At 45.3% G+C, this 17,698-nt stretch overlaps 1 protein-coding gene across 1 annotated transcript; it reads right to left on the bottom strand.

The window, feature by feature from the left end:
- Positions 1–5,690: 5,690 nt before the first annotated feature.
- On the bottom strand, positions 5,691–15,768 carry UBE2Q1 (ubiquitin conjugating enzyme E2 Q1). The gene is made up of 13 exons (XM_074223381.1): positions 15,302–15,768; positions 13,155–13,259; positions 12,689–12,793; positions 12,199–12,249; positions 10,585–10,725; positions 10,270–10,354; positions 9,883–9,943; positions 9,525–9,615; positions 9,307–9,365; positions 9,168–9,216; positions 8,782–8,877; positions 6,466–6,532; positions 5,691–6,194 (listed from the first exon to the last, which is right to left on the bottom strand). Exons 1-13 carry the CDS (start codon positions 15,668–15,670, stop codon positions 6,163–6,165), a joined length of 1,311 nt encoding a protein of 436 aa, XP_074079482.1. The 5' UTR covers positions 15,671–15,768; the 3' UTR covers positions 5,691–6,162.
- Positions 15,769–17,698: the final 1,930 nt, after the last annotated feature.

The following is a 17,698-nucleotide window of genomic DNA, read 5'->3' as shown; positions in this document are numbered from 1 at the left end:
ATAAATACCTCATCACCACTACTATTCAATATCGTATTAGAAATGTTAGCTTAAGGAATTAGAAGTGGGAAGGAAGAGAAAAAACTCTCACTCTTTGCAGATGACATGATGGTCTACCTAGAGAATCCCAAGAAATCATCCAAAAAACTACTAGAAACAATTAGCAATTTTAGCAAAATTGCAGGATATAAAATAAACCCTCTTAAATCCTCAACTTTTCTATATATGTCTAGCAAGATACAGCAGGAAGAGCTAGAAAGAGAAATCCCATTCAAAGTAACTTCAGACAGTATAAAATACCTGGGAGTCTATTTGCCAAGACAGACTCAGAAACTTTTTGAAAACAATTACAAAACACTTCTCACACAAATCAAATCAGATTTAAATAACTGGGCAAATATCAACTGCTCATGGATAGGGAGAGTTAATATAATAAAAATGACAATTCTACTAAAACTAAACTACCTGTTTAGTGCCCTATCAATGAAATTCTAAAAAATTACTGTAATGAGTTAGAGAAAGTTATAAGTAAATTCATATGGAGAAATAAAAAGTCAAGAATTTCCAGGAATTTAATGAAAAAAAGTGCAAAACAAGGGGGCATAGCCCTACCTGATCTAAAATTATAAAGCATCAGTCATCAAAACTGGTATTGGCTAAGAAATAGAGTGGTGGGTCAGTGGAATAGACTAGATGCAATAGCAGGAAATGATTATAAGTAATCTGCTTTTTGATAAACTCAAAGAGCCCAGCTATTGGGATAAAAACTCTCTCTTCAATAAAAACTGCTGGGAAAATTGGTAGTTAGTATGGAGGAAACTTAGACCAACACCTCACACCCTTTACCAAGATAAGCTCCAAATGGATACAGGATTTAGCCAAAAAACAATACTATAAGCAAATTAGAAGATCAAGGACTAGTTTACCTGTCAGATCTATGGAAAGGGGAGCAGTTTATGGCTAAGGAAGAGATGGAGAACATCACTGAAAACAAACTAGATGATTTCGATTACATTAAATTAAAAAGCTTTTGCACAGATAAAACCACTGTAACCAAGACCAAAAGAAATGTAGTAAATTAGGAAAATCTTTACAACTAATGATTCTAACAAAGGACTCATTTCTAAAATATACAAAGAATTGTCATTTTTTAAAAGTCATTCCCCAGTTGACAAATAGTCAAAGGATATGCAAAGGCAATTTACAGATGAGATCAGAGCAAACCATAGCCATATGAAAAATTGCTCTAAATCATTATTAGAGAAATGCAAATTAAAGCTTCTCTGAGGTACCCCCTCACACCTCTCAGACTGGCCAATATGACCAGAAAGGATAATGATCATTGTTGGAAGGGTTGTGGGAAATCTGGGACATTATTACACTGTTGGTGGAGCTGTGAACTCATCCAACCCTTCTGAAAAGCTATTTGGAACTATGCCCAAAGGGCAACAAAAATGTGCATACCCTTTCATCCAGCAATACCACTACTGGGTCTATACCCTGAAGAGATGATGAAAAAGGGTAAAAACATCACTTATACAAAAATATTCATAGCAGCCCTGTTTTGTTTGTGGTGGCAAAGAATCGGAAATCCAGTAAATGTCCTTCAATTGGGGAATGGCTTAGCAAACTGTGGTATATGTATGTCTTGGAACACTATTGTTCTATTAGAAACCAGGAGGGACAGGAATTCAGGGAAGCTTGGAGGGATTTGCATGAACTGATGCTGAGTGAGATGAGCAGAACCAGAAAAACACTGTAGACCCTAACAGCAACAAAGTGATGACCAACCTTGATGGACTTACTCATTCCATCAGTGCAACAATCAGGGACAATTTTTGGGCTGTCTGCAAAGGAGAGTGCCAACTGTATCCAGAAAAAGAGCTGTGGAGTTTGAACAAAGTTCAAGAACTATTCCCCCTTTAATTTAGGGAAAAAAACCCTGATATCTTACTGTCTGATCTTGTTATCTCATACTTTGTGTTTCTTCCTTAAGGATATGATTTCTCTCTCATCACACTCAATTTGGATCAGTGTACAACATGGAAACAAAGTAAAGACTGACAAATTGCTTTACATGGTGGGGGGTAAGATTGGGGGGAAAATTGTAAAACAAATAAAATTTGGTTTTTTTGCAAGGCAAATGGGGTTAAGTGGCTTGCTCAAGGCCACACAGCTAGGTGATTATTAAGTGTCTGAGGCCAGATTTGAACCCAGGTACTCCTGACTCCAGGGCCCGTGCTCTATCCACTGTGCCACCTAGCCACCCCAAATAAAATCTTTAATAAAAAAAAAATGAAAACCTCTCTGTCCAATGTCTTAAGTTAGATGGCTATATAAAATCTTTCTACAATTGATTTCCTTGGAGCATGCCTAACTGTGAGCTCTCTGTTGAGAGGATGGGCTTTATCCCCCAAGGCTGGTTTTCCAGAATGGTTGTACGAATTCATGGTTCCACCAGCCATGTATTAATATACTTACTTTTCTACAGCCCTTCAAACATTTAAACATCCTCTCCATGCCAGGCACTGTGTGTGGAGCTGAGTATTTTTTTAAAAGATGAAGCCATAATTATATCAATAACAAACCTATCAGAAATCATGTGATTATATCAATAGATGCTGGAAAAGCTTTTGACAATACAGGACCCATTCCTACTAAAAACACTGAAGAATGTAAGAATAAATGGATTTGTTCCTTAGAATAATAAACAGTATCTATCTGAAATCATCAACAAGCATTATATGCAATGGAGACAGGCTAGAGACATTCCCAATAACACCAGGGGTGAAACAAGGATGGCTATTATCACCATTAATCATAAATGAAAAAGGTGAACTCACCACCAATGAGGAGGAAATTAAAGTAATAATTCAGAATTATCTTGCCCAACTCTATGCCAATAAATTTGACAATTGAAGTGAAATGGACATATATTTACAAAACAACCCTATCAGAAAAAAATTCAAGTCATTAATGAACTCGCTAAGAAAAAAATCTCCAGGGCCAGATGGATTTATGAGTAAATTCTATCAAACGTTTAAGGAATAATTGGTTCCAATTCTATATTAAACTCTTGGGGAAAAATAGGTGAAGATGGAACTCTGCCTTACTCTTTCTATGACACAAATGTAGTGCTGATACCTAAACCAGGAAGAGTTAAAACAGAAAGGCTATTTCCCTGATGAATATAGAAGCAAAAATCTTAAAATCTTAGCGAAATGATTACAAGTTATCACTAGGATAGGGGCAGCTAGGTGGAACAGTGGATAAAGCACTGGCCCTGGAGTCAGGAGTACCTGGGTTCAAATCCGGTCTCAGACACTTAATAATTACCTAGCTGTGTGGCCTTGGGCAAGCCACTTAACCCCATTTGCCTTGCAAAAACCTAAAAAAAAAAAAAAAAGCAAAATAGGATAATACACTATGACCAAGTAGGATTTATCCTAGGAATGCAGGGTTGGTTCAATATTAGGAAAACTGTTAGTATAATTGTATCAATAACAAACCTATCAAATCATAATTACATCAAGATGCTGAAAAAGCTTTTGACAAAATACAGCAACCTAGTCCTACTGAAAACACAAGAGTGTAGGAAAAAGGTGAAGCCATCCCTGTTCTCAAGTTTTATGTTGTTTGGGAAAAGACAAAAGTATATGCAGAGTTAATTACAAGAGATAGTCATGGAATTAGAAAAGTCATTCTGTAGAAATTTTGATTTAAAAGATTTACTTAATTGTGATTTGGAGAACTCCATAGAGTGAGGATGGCTGACCTCCTTTGACAATTTATCTATTGGGAAATGGCTTTTGGCATGATGTACTTGTTTTAGTTCACTCATATCAGACCTTTTTCAGGGAGAGTGGTAGAGAAGAGTAGCTGCTTTGGTCTAACTCACAAAGATAGTGAGTGGAACCATAGTGGAAGGAAGCTGACTTTTCTAGAAGCAATATTGATTCAGGTATGATTGAGAAGAGAGGGAGCAAGCCAGAAAGACTTGCAGATGAGGGCAGCAATGCAGATGACAAGATGACTAGAATGATGGTGAAAGATCTGTTCAGGTTGGACCGGACAATTAGGGCCTTTTATCCCTGTACAACTTGAAGCGAGCCACCTGCCCCATTTTTTTGTTCTCTGGAGTAAAATAAAGCTTATATATTCTGAACTTACCTCTTTAATATTTAAATAATTTTATTAGAGCCAAACTATTTAAATAACTTTTATTTCCATTTCATCCTTTGGTAGATGAGAAAAATACATTACAAAAAACATTATGCAGAGAACAGCGCATGGAGTACACTCTACTAAAACACAATCTATACTCCAGCCAGGGCTGGTAACAGATATTAGGAGAAGCAACAAAGGCCTTAAATGCCAGATTTCTCCTCCTCAGAATGAGATTCCCCCTATGTCCCCCGTTCCACACAACTCATCTTATTCTGGAATACCCAACAAGGTGAAGGTGGGCTTAGAGCAGCATTGAGTGTGGCTGGTGAACCCTTCCTACTCATCTGGAGCAGAAACTTTCTTTCCCTCAGTGGAACAGAAAGAAAACAAACAAGCAAACAAACATCCCAAATGCAGAGTTAACAATCTGGACACTCTCCGTCCCCCAGCCAGTTTTCTCCAATGATCCTTTCCTTTGGCCATTAGATGACTCCAGTCCTATTTGCCTGAGGTCAGGCACTCCCTCAGGTGTGTTTCCTGCCCTGGTTCCATTACTTCCTTCAATCACCAGTATGCAGATGCAGGCTTTTAGCCCCCTAGGCTGCCTTGTCGCCAGGAGGCTGGTAGTACCTAAACTTGAAAGCCCAGAAATCTGAGGCCATTAGGACAGTAAATGTTCATTTAGCACATCCAGATTCTGCTAAGAATTCACACCTCTCCCGACCAGGGCCCCGGTTCTCAAATCCAGTGAAGACACACTGGATCCCCAAATGTCCAGTTTCTTCCTTTTCAGTCAGTTCCACTTCCAAATAGTCTTGAGATATTCTGCTAAGAATCAACCATACTACTTCTTCCATAGCCTTCCTTCACAAACGAGTCTTTTTACAACTGACCTAATAGTAACCAGGAGTAACAGGAAGGTGGGGACAGAGGGGTAGCTCAAAGTCGCTCTCCAGATGCTCTGATGTAGGAGACGTTTTTTTAGGACAATAGCAGAGGGAGGGATATCAATAACTACATAATAGCTGTAGCAGAGCCCACGAAACCAGAAGAGACAAATATACACGAGGATGACAACAGCCTCTACCTTGCTCTACTTCTATTTGCCCCTTCACACAACTCTATGAAGCAGCCTCCATGCTTCTTTTTTTTCCAGGAATTTGAAAATATTACAACTAAAGGGGAAAAATGAAAATCCCAATAGCTGAACTCTCTGCCTGAAGGTGCCAGAGTCTAGTTCAGTAGATCAAAAGTGGCTAGGTGGCTCTTTCTTCCAAGGGGAAAAAAATAAAAAGATAAAAATCTGTTTGCTCTAGAAGCCTCTTGGAAACATCACAGCCAAAGGATGGACCTAGGGTGAACTTCAAATTTTCCTCCCCTCCTTGCCAGGGGAATGTGGCCTCCACCTTCTATAATGAAACTCAAGGTGGGCACCACATATCCCACATCCCACCCCCCACCACACAGTTCAGGGGATGGCATGTGGGAATAAAAATAACAATGAAAGAGTCAAGACCAGCATCTTCAAATTAACAAACTGTAATTGTTTTCCCAAAGATACATTTTTTTTCCATACACATCCATCATACACTGTAACCAAAAAAAGCAGTGTACATGAAATAAGAGAAAATAAATTAAAAATCCATAGCATAGGTAAGGAGGCTGCTCTAGTCTGGAGCACAGCTGAGTTTCCAGCAATATAAGAAGGCTCAAAAGTTTCTTTTATAAGAATGCCTGCTAGCAAGGGTTCCAGCAAGGTGGTTGGTTGGTTTGTAAGTCAGTCTTGAATATCTGAAACAGTTCTGTGTTTTGTTTTGTTTTGTTTTCCTTAGCGTTTAGAATAGCCATCATTGTCCTGCAATAGGCAGAGCTATCACGTCCAGGAAAAGAGTGAGTGAGGGAGGGAACCACAGAGGCAGCGTAAGATCCAAATACAGCATTCAAAGGTAATTGGTCCAGTGGTGCCTGGGGAGGGAGGAGGGAGAGACTCCGGGGTTAGCCGTCTTCTTTGGGGGGTGTGTACCAGCCTGTAAACAAAGAACATTGTCAGCAGTAATGTCCCTGAAGTCTAGCTCCACATCTTCCATCTTGGGACTCCTTCTATAAGGTTTGCTTCCTAGAAGGATGTCCCAATGGTGAAGAGATGGGAGATCATAGAATACAAAGCCGAACCACAGCTACTCCCTGCCCCAGCCCTTCTGAAAGCAGTGGAGAGCAGTCATCCTGTGGATCAGGGAGAGCCCTCTAGGGCTGATTGTGGGGGCTTGTTCCCCGGCCCCCCGACTCTTCTAGTCTTACCATTTTTTTCATGGATCTGCACCAGGGACTTGTAGGACTGCTGTGCTCTTGTCAGACTGTATTGAGACTGAAGAACATTGAAAAGATGAGGAGTCAGTCAATGAGATGAGGACCAATTTGTTGCCTTGTTCTCCCCCCCTTCAATTCTATGTTTAACTTACAGAAGCATTTATTAAACTTATACTCTATTAGGAGACAAAGGGTCTTCTATTCTACTCAGGGGCTACAATGACTGACACAAGCCAGCACAGCCAAAGAAGTCTGGGGAGGGGGTGGGAGCTAACAACAAAGGGAAAGAGGAAAATCAGGAAGGGATCTTCATGAAAGGGACCCCTAAGCAATAGAAAGATGAGTTGTCTACACTTCATAGGGCCATAAGGCTTCAGATCTGGGAAGACAAGTAATGTAAAAGAAGGCAAATAAGCAGGTTGGACTAGGATTGTAGGGAACCTTACGGGTCAAGAGAAGCTTGTATTTTATTCTAGAGGCAACAGGGTGCCCTCATCCTTAGGCTCCTGCAAAGACTATTTTCACAGCTGTATGAAACATAGAATTGGGCAGACCAATGAGGAGGCTACTCCAAAAGCAAAAGCAAGAGATAGTGGTGGTCTGAACTACAGCACTGGCTAGAAAAGGATGCAGGAGACACTGAGGTAGAATGGCCCCAAAGTGGCAGCAGAAGATGAGGTCAGGGAGACTCTAAGGTGACAAAGTTGGGAGCCTAGAAGCATGATGGATAACTGTATGGTAGTCTGGAGAAGGAACAAGTTTGGATGAGAAAAGGGGAATAAGACAGAAGTTTAATTTTAGGCATGTTGAATGTTCAGCAAGAAAATAGCCATGAAGGACTAGCATTCTGTTGAGAGATCGTGTTGATGACAGAGATACTGAAAGTACAGAGGTGAGGAGAGAGCCCCAAGCAGAGCCTGGGAGAACAGTCACACTTAGGGGATGAAGCCTGGTAACCAAGGGAAACCAAGAGCTCTAGGTTTGGATTCAGAGGACCTGCTTTTCAGTCTTGGTTCAGCTACTCTCTAGGTGACCTTGGGCAAGCCACCCTCTGGGACTCAGTTTGTCATTTGGAAAGTGAGGCCATCAGACTAGATGACATCTAATATCCTTTCCAGTTTTAAATCCACAAATATATCAAGGATAACAGGAGTGATAACAGTCAAAATTGCAGAGGCCAGAGGATAAAGCCTGAGGAAATAGTATCTGACATTATATGAGGTTTTAAGGTTTGCAGAGTGCTTAGAATGCATTATCTCATCTAATCTTGAGAAAGGCCATTGGGTTCAAAACTACTGAAATCATTAAGCTCTGAAAGAATAGTTTGTAGTCTAGTGAGGTTGGAAGACAGATTGCAAGGGGTGGAAAAGTGAGTGGGTGGAAAGGAAGTAGAAGGCCAGACAGCAGGAACCTTTTTGAAGAGTTTGGCGTGTAAGGGAAGAGATAAAGGTTTATGGGAATGGAGGGCTGAGAAATTGTTTTAAGAACTAGGGAGATTGAAGCATGCTTATAGGCAGTAGGAAGAAACTGAAAAATGAAGAGAAGAGATGAATAATGGGGCAAGTTCCTGAAAGAGACAAGACATATTGGGATCAAGTACAAATAGAAAGATTCTTCTTAGCAAAAAGAAGTGGAACCAAAAGAGGTGAGAAGATGTTAAATGATTCTGAAGGAACTGGGGAGATGAGGGAGGCCATGAAAGAGGGTCTTGACTCTCAGTAAAATACTAACAGAAACCATCTGCTTGAGAAAAAGGGAGCTACGGATGGCACCAGTCACTTGAGAGAAAGTCTAATTCGAAACTCTGAAGGATTGTAAAAGTTACCCTGAGAAGAATAAAAGGATTTCTGTGTAGCAGGAAGACTGTTGAGACTGGACTTAGTAGCAGATCCAGAATGCATGGTAGTATGACTTATTCCATGCTCTGAGGACAAGAATTCTGCCAAACTAGCTCCTAGCTTTTTGTCCTATCCAACAAGCCAAAGTATGAAGTAAATATGCATTTACACATGCTCTGTCAGGTCCTACACCTAAGCAGTGGGAACAGGTGGGCTATGTGATTTGCCGTCAGACTCTACACTTTTTTCTACATTCTTTATCAATATTCAACATCTTTTTCCTTCTCAATTCCCAAAACTACCACTTTGGCTTCTCAGGATACATTGTAGACATCTCAGGGTTCTCTCTTTCCTCCCAATTAATACTACAAACAATGAGTGTGCCTGTCCTCTCTGGTCTAAGAACAGGCCTGTGGGGTGCTTGATTAGCTGGCACTACACTGTCTACCCCCCACCCTCCAGTCCTTACTTTGTTGGCTCCAAACTGTACTCGTGCTTTCCCTTTCACCAGGGTGGCACTGATCTGCATGATCACGGACTCTATGGAGTAGGCACTGCTCCAGCCCTGTGAAAATAGGGGGAAAGAAAGGGAAAAACGGACAGAGAACAGATGTGGTTTCCCTGATCTTGGTGATAATAAAACATCACAAGTGAGGTCTCCAAGAAAGCAAGGGTTGTGCCAATGGTTCTAAGATGGCTTCTATACTTCACCCACAATACAGGCATCCCCAAACCACCTAAGAAAGGTGGGTACTTAGGTACTCTTCTTGTCGTCTATGACAGCGATAATTTCTAAGATTTCCACCTGGGGAAAAACCCCAGCTCAACCCAGCTGAGATGAAGCAAAAAGCTTACCTGTTTGGTGAGAAGTTCCATACAGATGGCACCTCCACCCAGAACATACCTAGAGAGGAAAGAATGATCAACTGTTCATGGCCCAGCCTCTGTCCTCCCCACTTTACACAGAGCATTCCTTGATTTTTCATCTACTCACCCTCCTGAGAGGACTGGAGAGACAACCCTGACAAATGGCGGGTCAAAGGGAAAGTTGTCCTAAGAGGAAGAGAAACCCAAAGTCAGAATGAAGTGGTCAATCTATCAATTAACAAGCATCCATTGAGTGGCTCAGACACTCAACCCCACCCCTAGTAGAAGACAGATAAGTAGAGGTAGGCAAGAAAAAAGTGGGGGTGTGTGAATTAATAGTCTTACTTTAAAAGAAAAGTTGAGGAGAATGAAGTCAGCTCCTTCTTTCTCTTTGAGGATCTGGAGATCGTTGTGCAAAGCGCTGTCCTGGTCAACCCTATAGAGCAAATTAATAGGCTCTTGCTCAGTCCCCCAAATCTTCAGAAAGCCTCCTTCCAATCCCCATGCCCAATCTACGGTCTAAGCTAGCTAGAAATCAAAGTCAATTCCAGGCCACAGATAACTTTGCTCCCTGTCCTGGCCTCACATCTCCCTAAGTCCTTGGGCCCTGGTGATAATCAAATAAAGCTGCTCTGGAGGTTTCTACTAATGGCCACCCCTCCTCTCCCCTTCCCCAACCCTCAATCTCAAACTTTTCACTTACTTGAGGAGTTTGACGTTCCAATCGTACAGGCTATCATTTACTAGTTCGACTGCATAGTTTCCTGGAGGTTGGAGATAGGGAAGAGGAAGAAGAAATGAATATTAGTAGAAGCACAGGAAGGAGGACCCTTCCCTTCCTCAGGCTAAAGACCAAAGGAAAGGACTAAGGACTCAGCATTAGGGACTAAGGGCTCACTTACTTCTTGGTGTTGTACCTTCAGGTCCTAAGCTTATGAAAGCCAGTACTAAGCTTATGAAAGCCTAAGTTCCCATTATATAGTTTCAAGACACCCTTCCCTCTTTAGCTTTGAAGTCCCTGCTTCCTGCCTCTGGGTCTTCCCAAGCAACCAATGTTCCAAAGCACCCCCCTCTCCAAAGCTGGACTTACCGCCTTTGAAACTTTGTGATCGGTAAATATCCCTGAGCTCCTTCATCAGCCGGTCAGTGGCCTGCACCGAGCCAGACACTGCGCCCTGCAGGGGAGGAGACAAGAGGAACCTCCCTCCATTACAGGATTCTTGTACTTTAGAAGGTACCTCGCTATTGTCTGAGGACATAAGCACTAATTCTTTCCTCCTACATTTCAAGAATATCCTAATTCTACAGTTTCTAAGCTGGAACAGTCATGATGACAATACCAGTGGGAGAAACCCCACCCTGATCCAGAACCCTTGGCCCACCTCCCCCTCCAGGGGACACGTACATTTAAGTAATCTTGCCTCTGGTTCTTTTTAATTTTCTCTAATATGGCCAAGTTCTCCTTCCCAATGCCATCATCCTCAGATTTCTTCCCCTCAGCTGGCTCTTCTTCTTTCATTTCATAGTGATCTAGATCCTCTGTATCCTTGAGGAAGAAAACCAAAAAAATTTTTTTGATGGAGGGAAGAGAATGGTTAACCATCTCCCCAGTCCTGTACACAGTGAAGATGTGAGCTAGGCACCCAATAGCCCATAGACTAGTGAGCTAGGCACCCAATAGCCCATAGACTAAACTTGGTGTTCAAGTCTTCAAATCATTCTCCACACACCTACTCTTTACCATCCCATAAAGCACAGATAAGCGAGTTGTTTGGTCAACCTGAATAAACTGTAACAAAAGAGTAAGTTCCCTAAATCCCCTAAATGATTTTTCTTTTCTCTCTATGATTATCCCTGAGCGCCAACTAGAAGAGACTTGGATTCCCTGCCATTACCCATCTGGATGGTTTTGCCTTCCCCAAGACTGACATTCAAGCTAACATTTTATCTGGTAAACTCTTACCAGGCTGGTGGATAGGCTGGGGGAAAATGGAGAAAGCTTCAGATCCCCCCATTCTCCCCACTCTCCCCAGCAGACTCCTTAATAACATAATTTAGTTTGATCTCAACATTTGCTTTCATCAGTCAATGAATGTGATGAAGCACCTAGAGGATCAAAAGACTTGGGTTCAAGTTCCATTTCGAATACATACTGGCCAGATAACCATAGGGCAAGTCAGTAAATCTTGGTGCCCCAAAACACTTAGTGTAAAGAACAGAATTAACAGATGAGTTGTCCATCTGACTCACAGGTCTGGACCAAAATATGACAGCAATGACTGATATTTATTTGGTGCTTTAAGATCCTCAAAGAGTTGTAACGTGGTGGGGCAGCTAGATGGCACAGTGGATAAAGCACCAGACCTAGAGTCAGGAGTACCCCAGTTCAAATCTGGCCTCAGATACTTAATAATTACCTAGCTGTGTGGCCTTGCAAAAAAAAACAAACAAAAAAACAAAAAACAAAACCCAACAACAACAAAAAAAAAACCTTAAAAAAGAAGAGTTGCATATGCACTATCTCATCTAATCTTCACAACCCATTCATTCCATGTCTTGTTTATTCTTGTATTTTTAGCACTTAATACAGTGCCTTGTATAGAAAAGGCAATTAATAGAAAGAAGAGAACTGAGTTTTGAATTACTAAGCTACCTAAGGCTTTGTGAATGGGGAAAGGCAGAGAGTCTAAGACATGACTCCACCTCTAAAAAGCGACTCCCTCTTTATTTCCAGTCTGATTTTCCCCTCTACTGGCCTGATATTCCAACCAAGGATCATTTGTTACATTTAAGTCCCAACTCCCATTAAACCAATATTTAGGTTCTCAGCTGGATCTAGATTGACACTGGCTGTTGTGCTGTTTCTTGAATCTTCAGACTTTCATATATATGGGTCTCAGTCTCCCAAATTTTTTCCTTTGGTGTCCTCTCTACAGGACTTTATAAATAAGCAATGTCCCCTATGATCTTTAACTTTCCAAAGTTACTGTTACCACTGTCCCTCCTATCTGTCACCTACCTCAGGCATCTCTTCATCTTCATCTTCAGAAGAAACATCTTCTTGTGTACACTACATGCATAGGGAAAAGATGGGAGTCAGAGCCCATGACTGGATTCCCTACATATGCCCTCTCCCTAACTACTTTGGGCTCCCAGGGTTTGAAGTCTGAGGCTGCCAGCCTAGATATTCTCCGATACAGTTTACAAGGTGGGGGAACAATCAAGTCACCAGCTTGCACATTACTCAATTCAATTTTCTGAAGAGTAGTATCTATTTACTTTGGCCTCCCCAGACCTTTGCTACACTTGTGATCCTGAAGAAGTCTAGGTCTCTAGCCTTTCTTAACTGTAGGAAATCCCCACATGGAGGGCATCCCAAGATCTAAGTGAGTTACAAAGGAAAGGGTTCATTCCATCTATCTTAGACAGCGTCATGGCTAAGTGGAGAGATGGTGAAATATGGGAATGGTGTGGATTTGCCAGAGGCAAAAAAAACCTTAGTTACTTACCTGCTCTGCTGGCAGGGGCTGGTCCAGCATCTCAACATCTGGATGCTGAGGGAGGTTGTACAGTTTGCACAAGTCAGAGATGATCCTCTTCAGATGCTGCAACAGCTGGGGATAGTAGACCACAGTGACATAAGATACTCATGCCTCTCCCCAATCTGGCCAGGTGCAGTGGGAGAAACCAAGGGCTCAGACCCAAGATGAAGGTTGAGTAGTATCCATTTCTCCAAGGGATTTGGACCCTGGGTCATATTGGAAACCTGGCCATGGGAGTGATTCTGTTAGAAAGTCCCATGCTGGGGCTGATGATGTATCTCCCTCTAGCTAGGGGAAGGTGGCTTCCCTATTGAGTCTTCTTCAGGCCGATTATTTTACAGTGTCATCTAAATTTAGGACAATTCCCACCCTTCATCTGTCTCGATTGCAGGTTCTCTTCTTGGCTCAGGCGCCAAGTCCCTGCCCTCCTCACCAGAGTATTCCCTTTCTTTATGTCCACAAGTCTCTCCAGAACGGCAGCCAAGTTAGGGTCATCAGACTCCACAGACCAGATTGGGGGCACCGCAGGATAAGATTCCTAAGGGGAGAGGACAGGGAAGTAAAAAAAAGGAAACTTCAGATTTTGCTTGCCCACCAATTCCAGGTGTCAAATTTGCCTCTCTCTTTCCCCCCCTCCCCCATAGCTCTCAAAAATGTCTGGCTGAGCAGGGTCCTGAATGGAAGCTTGAGGACTAGATCCCTTTTCCTCTCTGCCTTCAGTGAAATCCCAGAAACTGTTTTATTCCTACAAAGAGGTCTAGGCTAAGGGATTCCCCAATGTTTATAGGATAAAGACTCCAGGCCCCCTTCCTCCCAACCATGGACCCAGAGTTAGGAAGAACCATGTATACAAACAGAACAGAGGAAGCAACAACTCACTTTAGGTTTAGGAGAGGTAAGATTTGCCACAAACAAGTTTTTAATTTGGGGCCAAATTATTCTTACAAGCATTCAGCCAAAGGCTTGAAAGAATAAAGTGGAAATATAAGGAAAATCCTCTTTCCAACACAGACTGGAGAAGATATCCCCCAGTGACCAGTTTTGCCCATCTTTTCTTTGGTAACCCTGTTAACCTGCCACCCTTACAGTTTAGGCGTGGGATGGAAGCAAGAGGTCATAGGGCTCTATACAACTGATTTAGGAGAAGAGAACCTACGCTGCTGACATTCCCAGCATTCCTAAACCACAACAACAGTGGATGAAGACAGTCCAAGTTCCCCTATATCCCAGAGTGTGGTTGGATGACAATTCAGGACCCTTTCTCCCTTATTCCATGGAAGGGGGAAGAGACCTCTGGGGCTAACCTACAGCCTTGGATACAGGCAGGACTGGCAGCATATAAGTGAACAAAGAAAAGAAGGAGAGCAATTCTGTATCTGAGGAAACTTGGGGTTTAGTCCAGAAATAGTCAACACAATACCAAGTAAATCATGCACTTCTGATGGGGTTCCTAGCCGACGTGCTTCAATTTTGGAAGTGAAGATTATTTGAAAGATGCTATTATTACATCTGACTAAAGCACTTGTTTCTTCCTACTACAAGTTTTCTGTGAGCAGGGGTGGGGAGGGGGATGAGTGTAAAAGGGAAAAGTCAGAAAGTCTGAATGGGAGAAGACACAGGACTTTTGATGGGAATCCCTTTTGTCCAAACAGAAACTTCCCTCCAGAACTTTGGCCTGGAAGGTAAAATATGCTTTGGGAGCTGGCTGAGGACAATGTCCAAGCTGATCTGAAGTTGGATCTCATTCCCTCAATGCTCCCAGGCTGTTACCCACCAGCAACCTGCCTGAATTAGGAAAGATTTCACCTCCCTGGCCTGTGAGGGGGGCACACCACTAAGTAGAGGGCAAGGTAATCTCAAGACATGTGAAGGTACAGTGACCATGTGGAATGGGAAATTAGCAAAGCTATTAGTGACCAGGAGAGGAGGGAGCAAACAGATGTCCTGGGGGTGAAGCAAGGAAATAGGCCATTGGGAGAAAAGAACAAGTTTAATGTCTGGGGCGGCAGAGTTAACCCCGAGATCTCTATTAACAGGCTCAATTACTAGGATGGATGAAACAATACTATGGTAAATAGGACAGGAAGACTGGGAGAAATAGGGAAGTTCATGATCAAAAGGGGGTAGAAAATGGACCTGCCCCTGATATTTTGGGGGAGAAAAGGAAGCTTCCCATCAACCTCTAAGAGGTGCAGGAAGAGAACAACTGGAGGCTGTACCAGAAGAGGATGTGGGGAGCTGGGGGGGACCTCAAGGAGGGTCTCTGGATCAAGCGGGGTCGCCCCTGGAGGCTTCTGTGCTCAACTTTAAAGTGCTCCAGAAACGTCAGTTATTGTTATTATGATCGTCATTAGCGGCGACCCCCCAGCCCCCGGCCCCACTCCCTCCGGAGGTGCGTCCGCGGGGCGCGTCCCAGGTGTTGGGGGGCCCGAGGGGAGGCTCGCTCCAGCGGCGGGGGGCGTCTGGGGTCTCGGGGGGCGGCGGGCCGGGCTCCGGGGCTCCGCGCCGGGGGTGGTGACAAGGGGCGCGGGAGCCCACGTGGGGGCGGGGGCGGCCCGGGGCGGCGGCCGGGGTCCTCACCGTGATGTTGCAGTGGATGCGGACGGGCTCCCCGGGCGCGGGGCCCCGCGGGGGGACGTGCGGCCCGGGCGCCGCCCCCGCCCCGGCCCCGGCCCCGGCCCCGGCCCCGGCCAGCAGGAACTCGCAGCTCAGCTCGTCCAGGCAGGCGCTGGCGATGCGGAAGCGCTCGTGGCCGCGGTGGAAGATGGACTCGAGCAGCTTCAGCTCCCGCCTCAGGCAGGGCCCCGGGCCCGGGCCCCCCCCAGGGCCGCCCCCGGCCCCCGGCGCCGCCCCCTGCCCCTGCCCCAGCGCCAGCCCCTGCCCCGGCGCCCCCAGCTGCTGCCCCGGCCCCGGCTGCTGCTGCTGCCCCTGCGGCTGCGGCTGCTGCATCCTCCGCTCCGCTCCGGGGCCGGCGGGCCGGGCGCCTCCGGCCTCCGCTCCGGGCTCCGGGCTCCGCCGCCGCCGCCGCCGCCGCCGCGGTCCGCACTTCCTGATCCCCCCTTCGCCAAGATGGCGCCGCCGCCACCTCCGGGACAGGCCCCCCCCCGCCCCCCCCTCTCCCGCCGCCGGAAGCCGCGCGCCCCGCCTCCTCTGCTCCTCCTCCCCCGCCCCCTCGCTCGCTTCACCCCCGTCACGTGACCAGGCGCCTCCCTCCCCCCGGCCCCTCTCACGTGACGCCGCCGCCACCGCCTCCTCGGCCTTCCTTCCCTCCCGGATCCCCTGGCCTACCCCCCCCCCACATGTGACCGGACGGGACTTTTTCCGGGCCACGCGCTCCGTCCAGTTCCGCGAGCTCCCCTGTCACGTGAGCGGGCCGCCGCGTGCTCTCGGGGGCGGCGTGCGCGAGTTTCTGTTGCCCTCCCTCCCCTGCCCCCACCTGCGGCCTGGTCCTTCCCCCCGCCGGGCCCCGCGGCCTGCACGTCTCTGCTTTCCCATGCCGCCCCGCCGGTGGCCGCCATGTGAAACCAGCTCCCCGCATCCAGCTTCCGAGCCGCCCCCGCCCCTCCTCCACTCTCCCGAAGGCCGGGGGTGCTGCCCCTCCCCCCAGCCCCCGGCGTGCCAGAAGCTGGAAGGCACCCCCCCCCCGCCCCCTGAGCCGGGGTCAGGGGGCAAAGCGGGCCTCCGGGAGGCAGCCCCGCGCCCGTCACTAGGGGGCGCCATCGCGAAGGACAAAGCCCGAGGCGGGGCCCCCCGGGAACGGACCGCTGGTGCGGCGGGGGCCTCCCGGGGCCTGCCGAGACCCCTCCGAGGGGCCCGCATCCGGCGCCCTGGGGCGCGGGGGGCACCCTCACAAAGCAAGGCTTGCCCTCAGGGAGCTTAAGCTTTGCGCGCGCGTGTGTAAAAATCAAAGAGCAGGGAATAGTATGATGCCAGCCTGGTGCCGGGCACAGTGATTTGCGAGGGGTTTGGGATGGGATGGGCGGAAAATCAAACGTTCGTTCATTGAAGGAAAGAAATTCAAGGAAAAAACACAATTGGACCGGATGGGAGAAAACCAAACTTACTCCTGGGTCTATGACTATTTCCCTCAGGGACTGACTGAATAAGTCGCTTCAAGCCTCAATTTCCTCTTCTATAAAATGAGACGATTGATTAGAGCCAATGAAATCAAGTATTAAGCACCTGCTGTGTGCCAGTGGTGTATGGAAAGTGCCAGCCCTCAAGAGATTTACAGTCTGTTAAGGAGTGGGATAGGGGAGTGTTAACCCTGATTTTCTTAGGCTAAAAATGAAAATAACAATGTTAGTTTTATAAATGAAGTTTTATTCTCTAGAATCTTACCAAAAACTCATAGGTGGATGGCATCCTTATGAATGCCAACAACAGAAGTAAGTGAATAATCAATATTTATAGGATTTAAACAAAGAAACTTAAAAATTTTGGTGGCCAACCAATCAGGTTTCACACCTTACATAGAGATGTCACAGATCTTAACTTAGAAATTCTGTATGTATCCTCTTATAAAGTCTGTTCCACTGTACAAAACAGATAAGAATTAGGATAGAAGGAAGACCATTGTATCCTATTCTGGGGACACAGAGCAGTTCCCGCTAAAATCAGCATTTTTAGCTTCTTGTTTTTCCACAGCTGTAAAAACTCAAATTTATAAGTCTACATATCAATAAGAAAAAACAGGTTATTGAGACAGAGAGGCAGTGTCCACCTTTGATAAGGATGCAATTCCTGACTTGGTTAAAGGTCAGCATCCAGACCTACATTCCAGACTTGCAGACCTCAACTAGGGATTTATAGAATCAGAATTAAATCAGAAATATAGAGCAGAAATATTCATTTCAAATGAAAGAATATCAGATTAGACTGTAATATGATATTGATGAGGTCACTGACCCTCAGTGAAGGACCTTACTCCTAGCAAGGTTTCTGGGAAATCCTTGCCAGCAAACACAAGACAGGCTT

This window comes from Macrotis lagotis, chromosome 2 (assembly GCF_037893015.1).
Source record: "Macrotis lagotis isolate mMagLag1 chromosome 2, bilby.v1.9.chrom.fasta, whole genome shotgun sequence".
NCBI classification, from domain to species: Eukaryota; Metazoa; Chordata; class Mammalia; order Peramelemorphia; family Peramelidae; genus Macrotis; species Macrotis lagotis.
Note: the sequence above shows the minus strand (reverse complement) of the source record. Positions and strands in the feature narration are given on the sequence as shown.

Excerpts from the sequence above, each read along its gene's own strand:
- UBE2Q1 (XM_074223381.1), bottom strand. The coding sequence starts at position 15,670 with ATGCAGCAGCCGCAGCCGCAGGGGCAGCAGCAGCAGCCGGGGCCGGGG. Across the intron at positions 9,366-9,524 it reads TCCTCAACTTTTCTTTTAAA|GACAACTTTCCCTTTGACCC; the intron begins GTAAGACTATTA and ends TCTTCCTCTTAG. Across the intron at positions 6,195-6,465 it reads GCAGATCCATGAAAAAAATG|GCTGGTACACACCCCCCAAA; the intron begins GTAAGACTAGAA and ends CTTTGTTTACAG.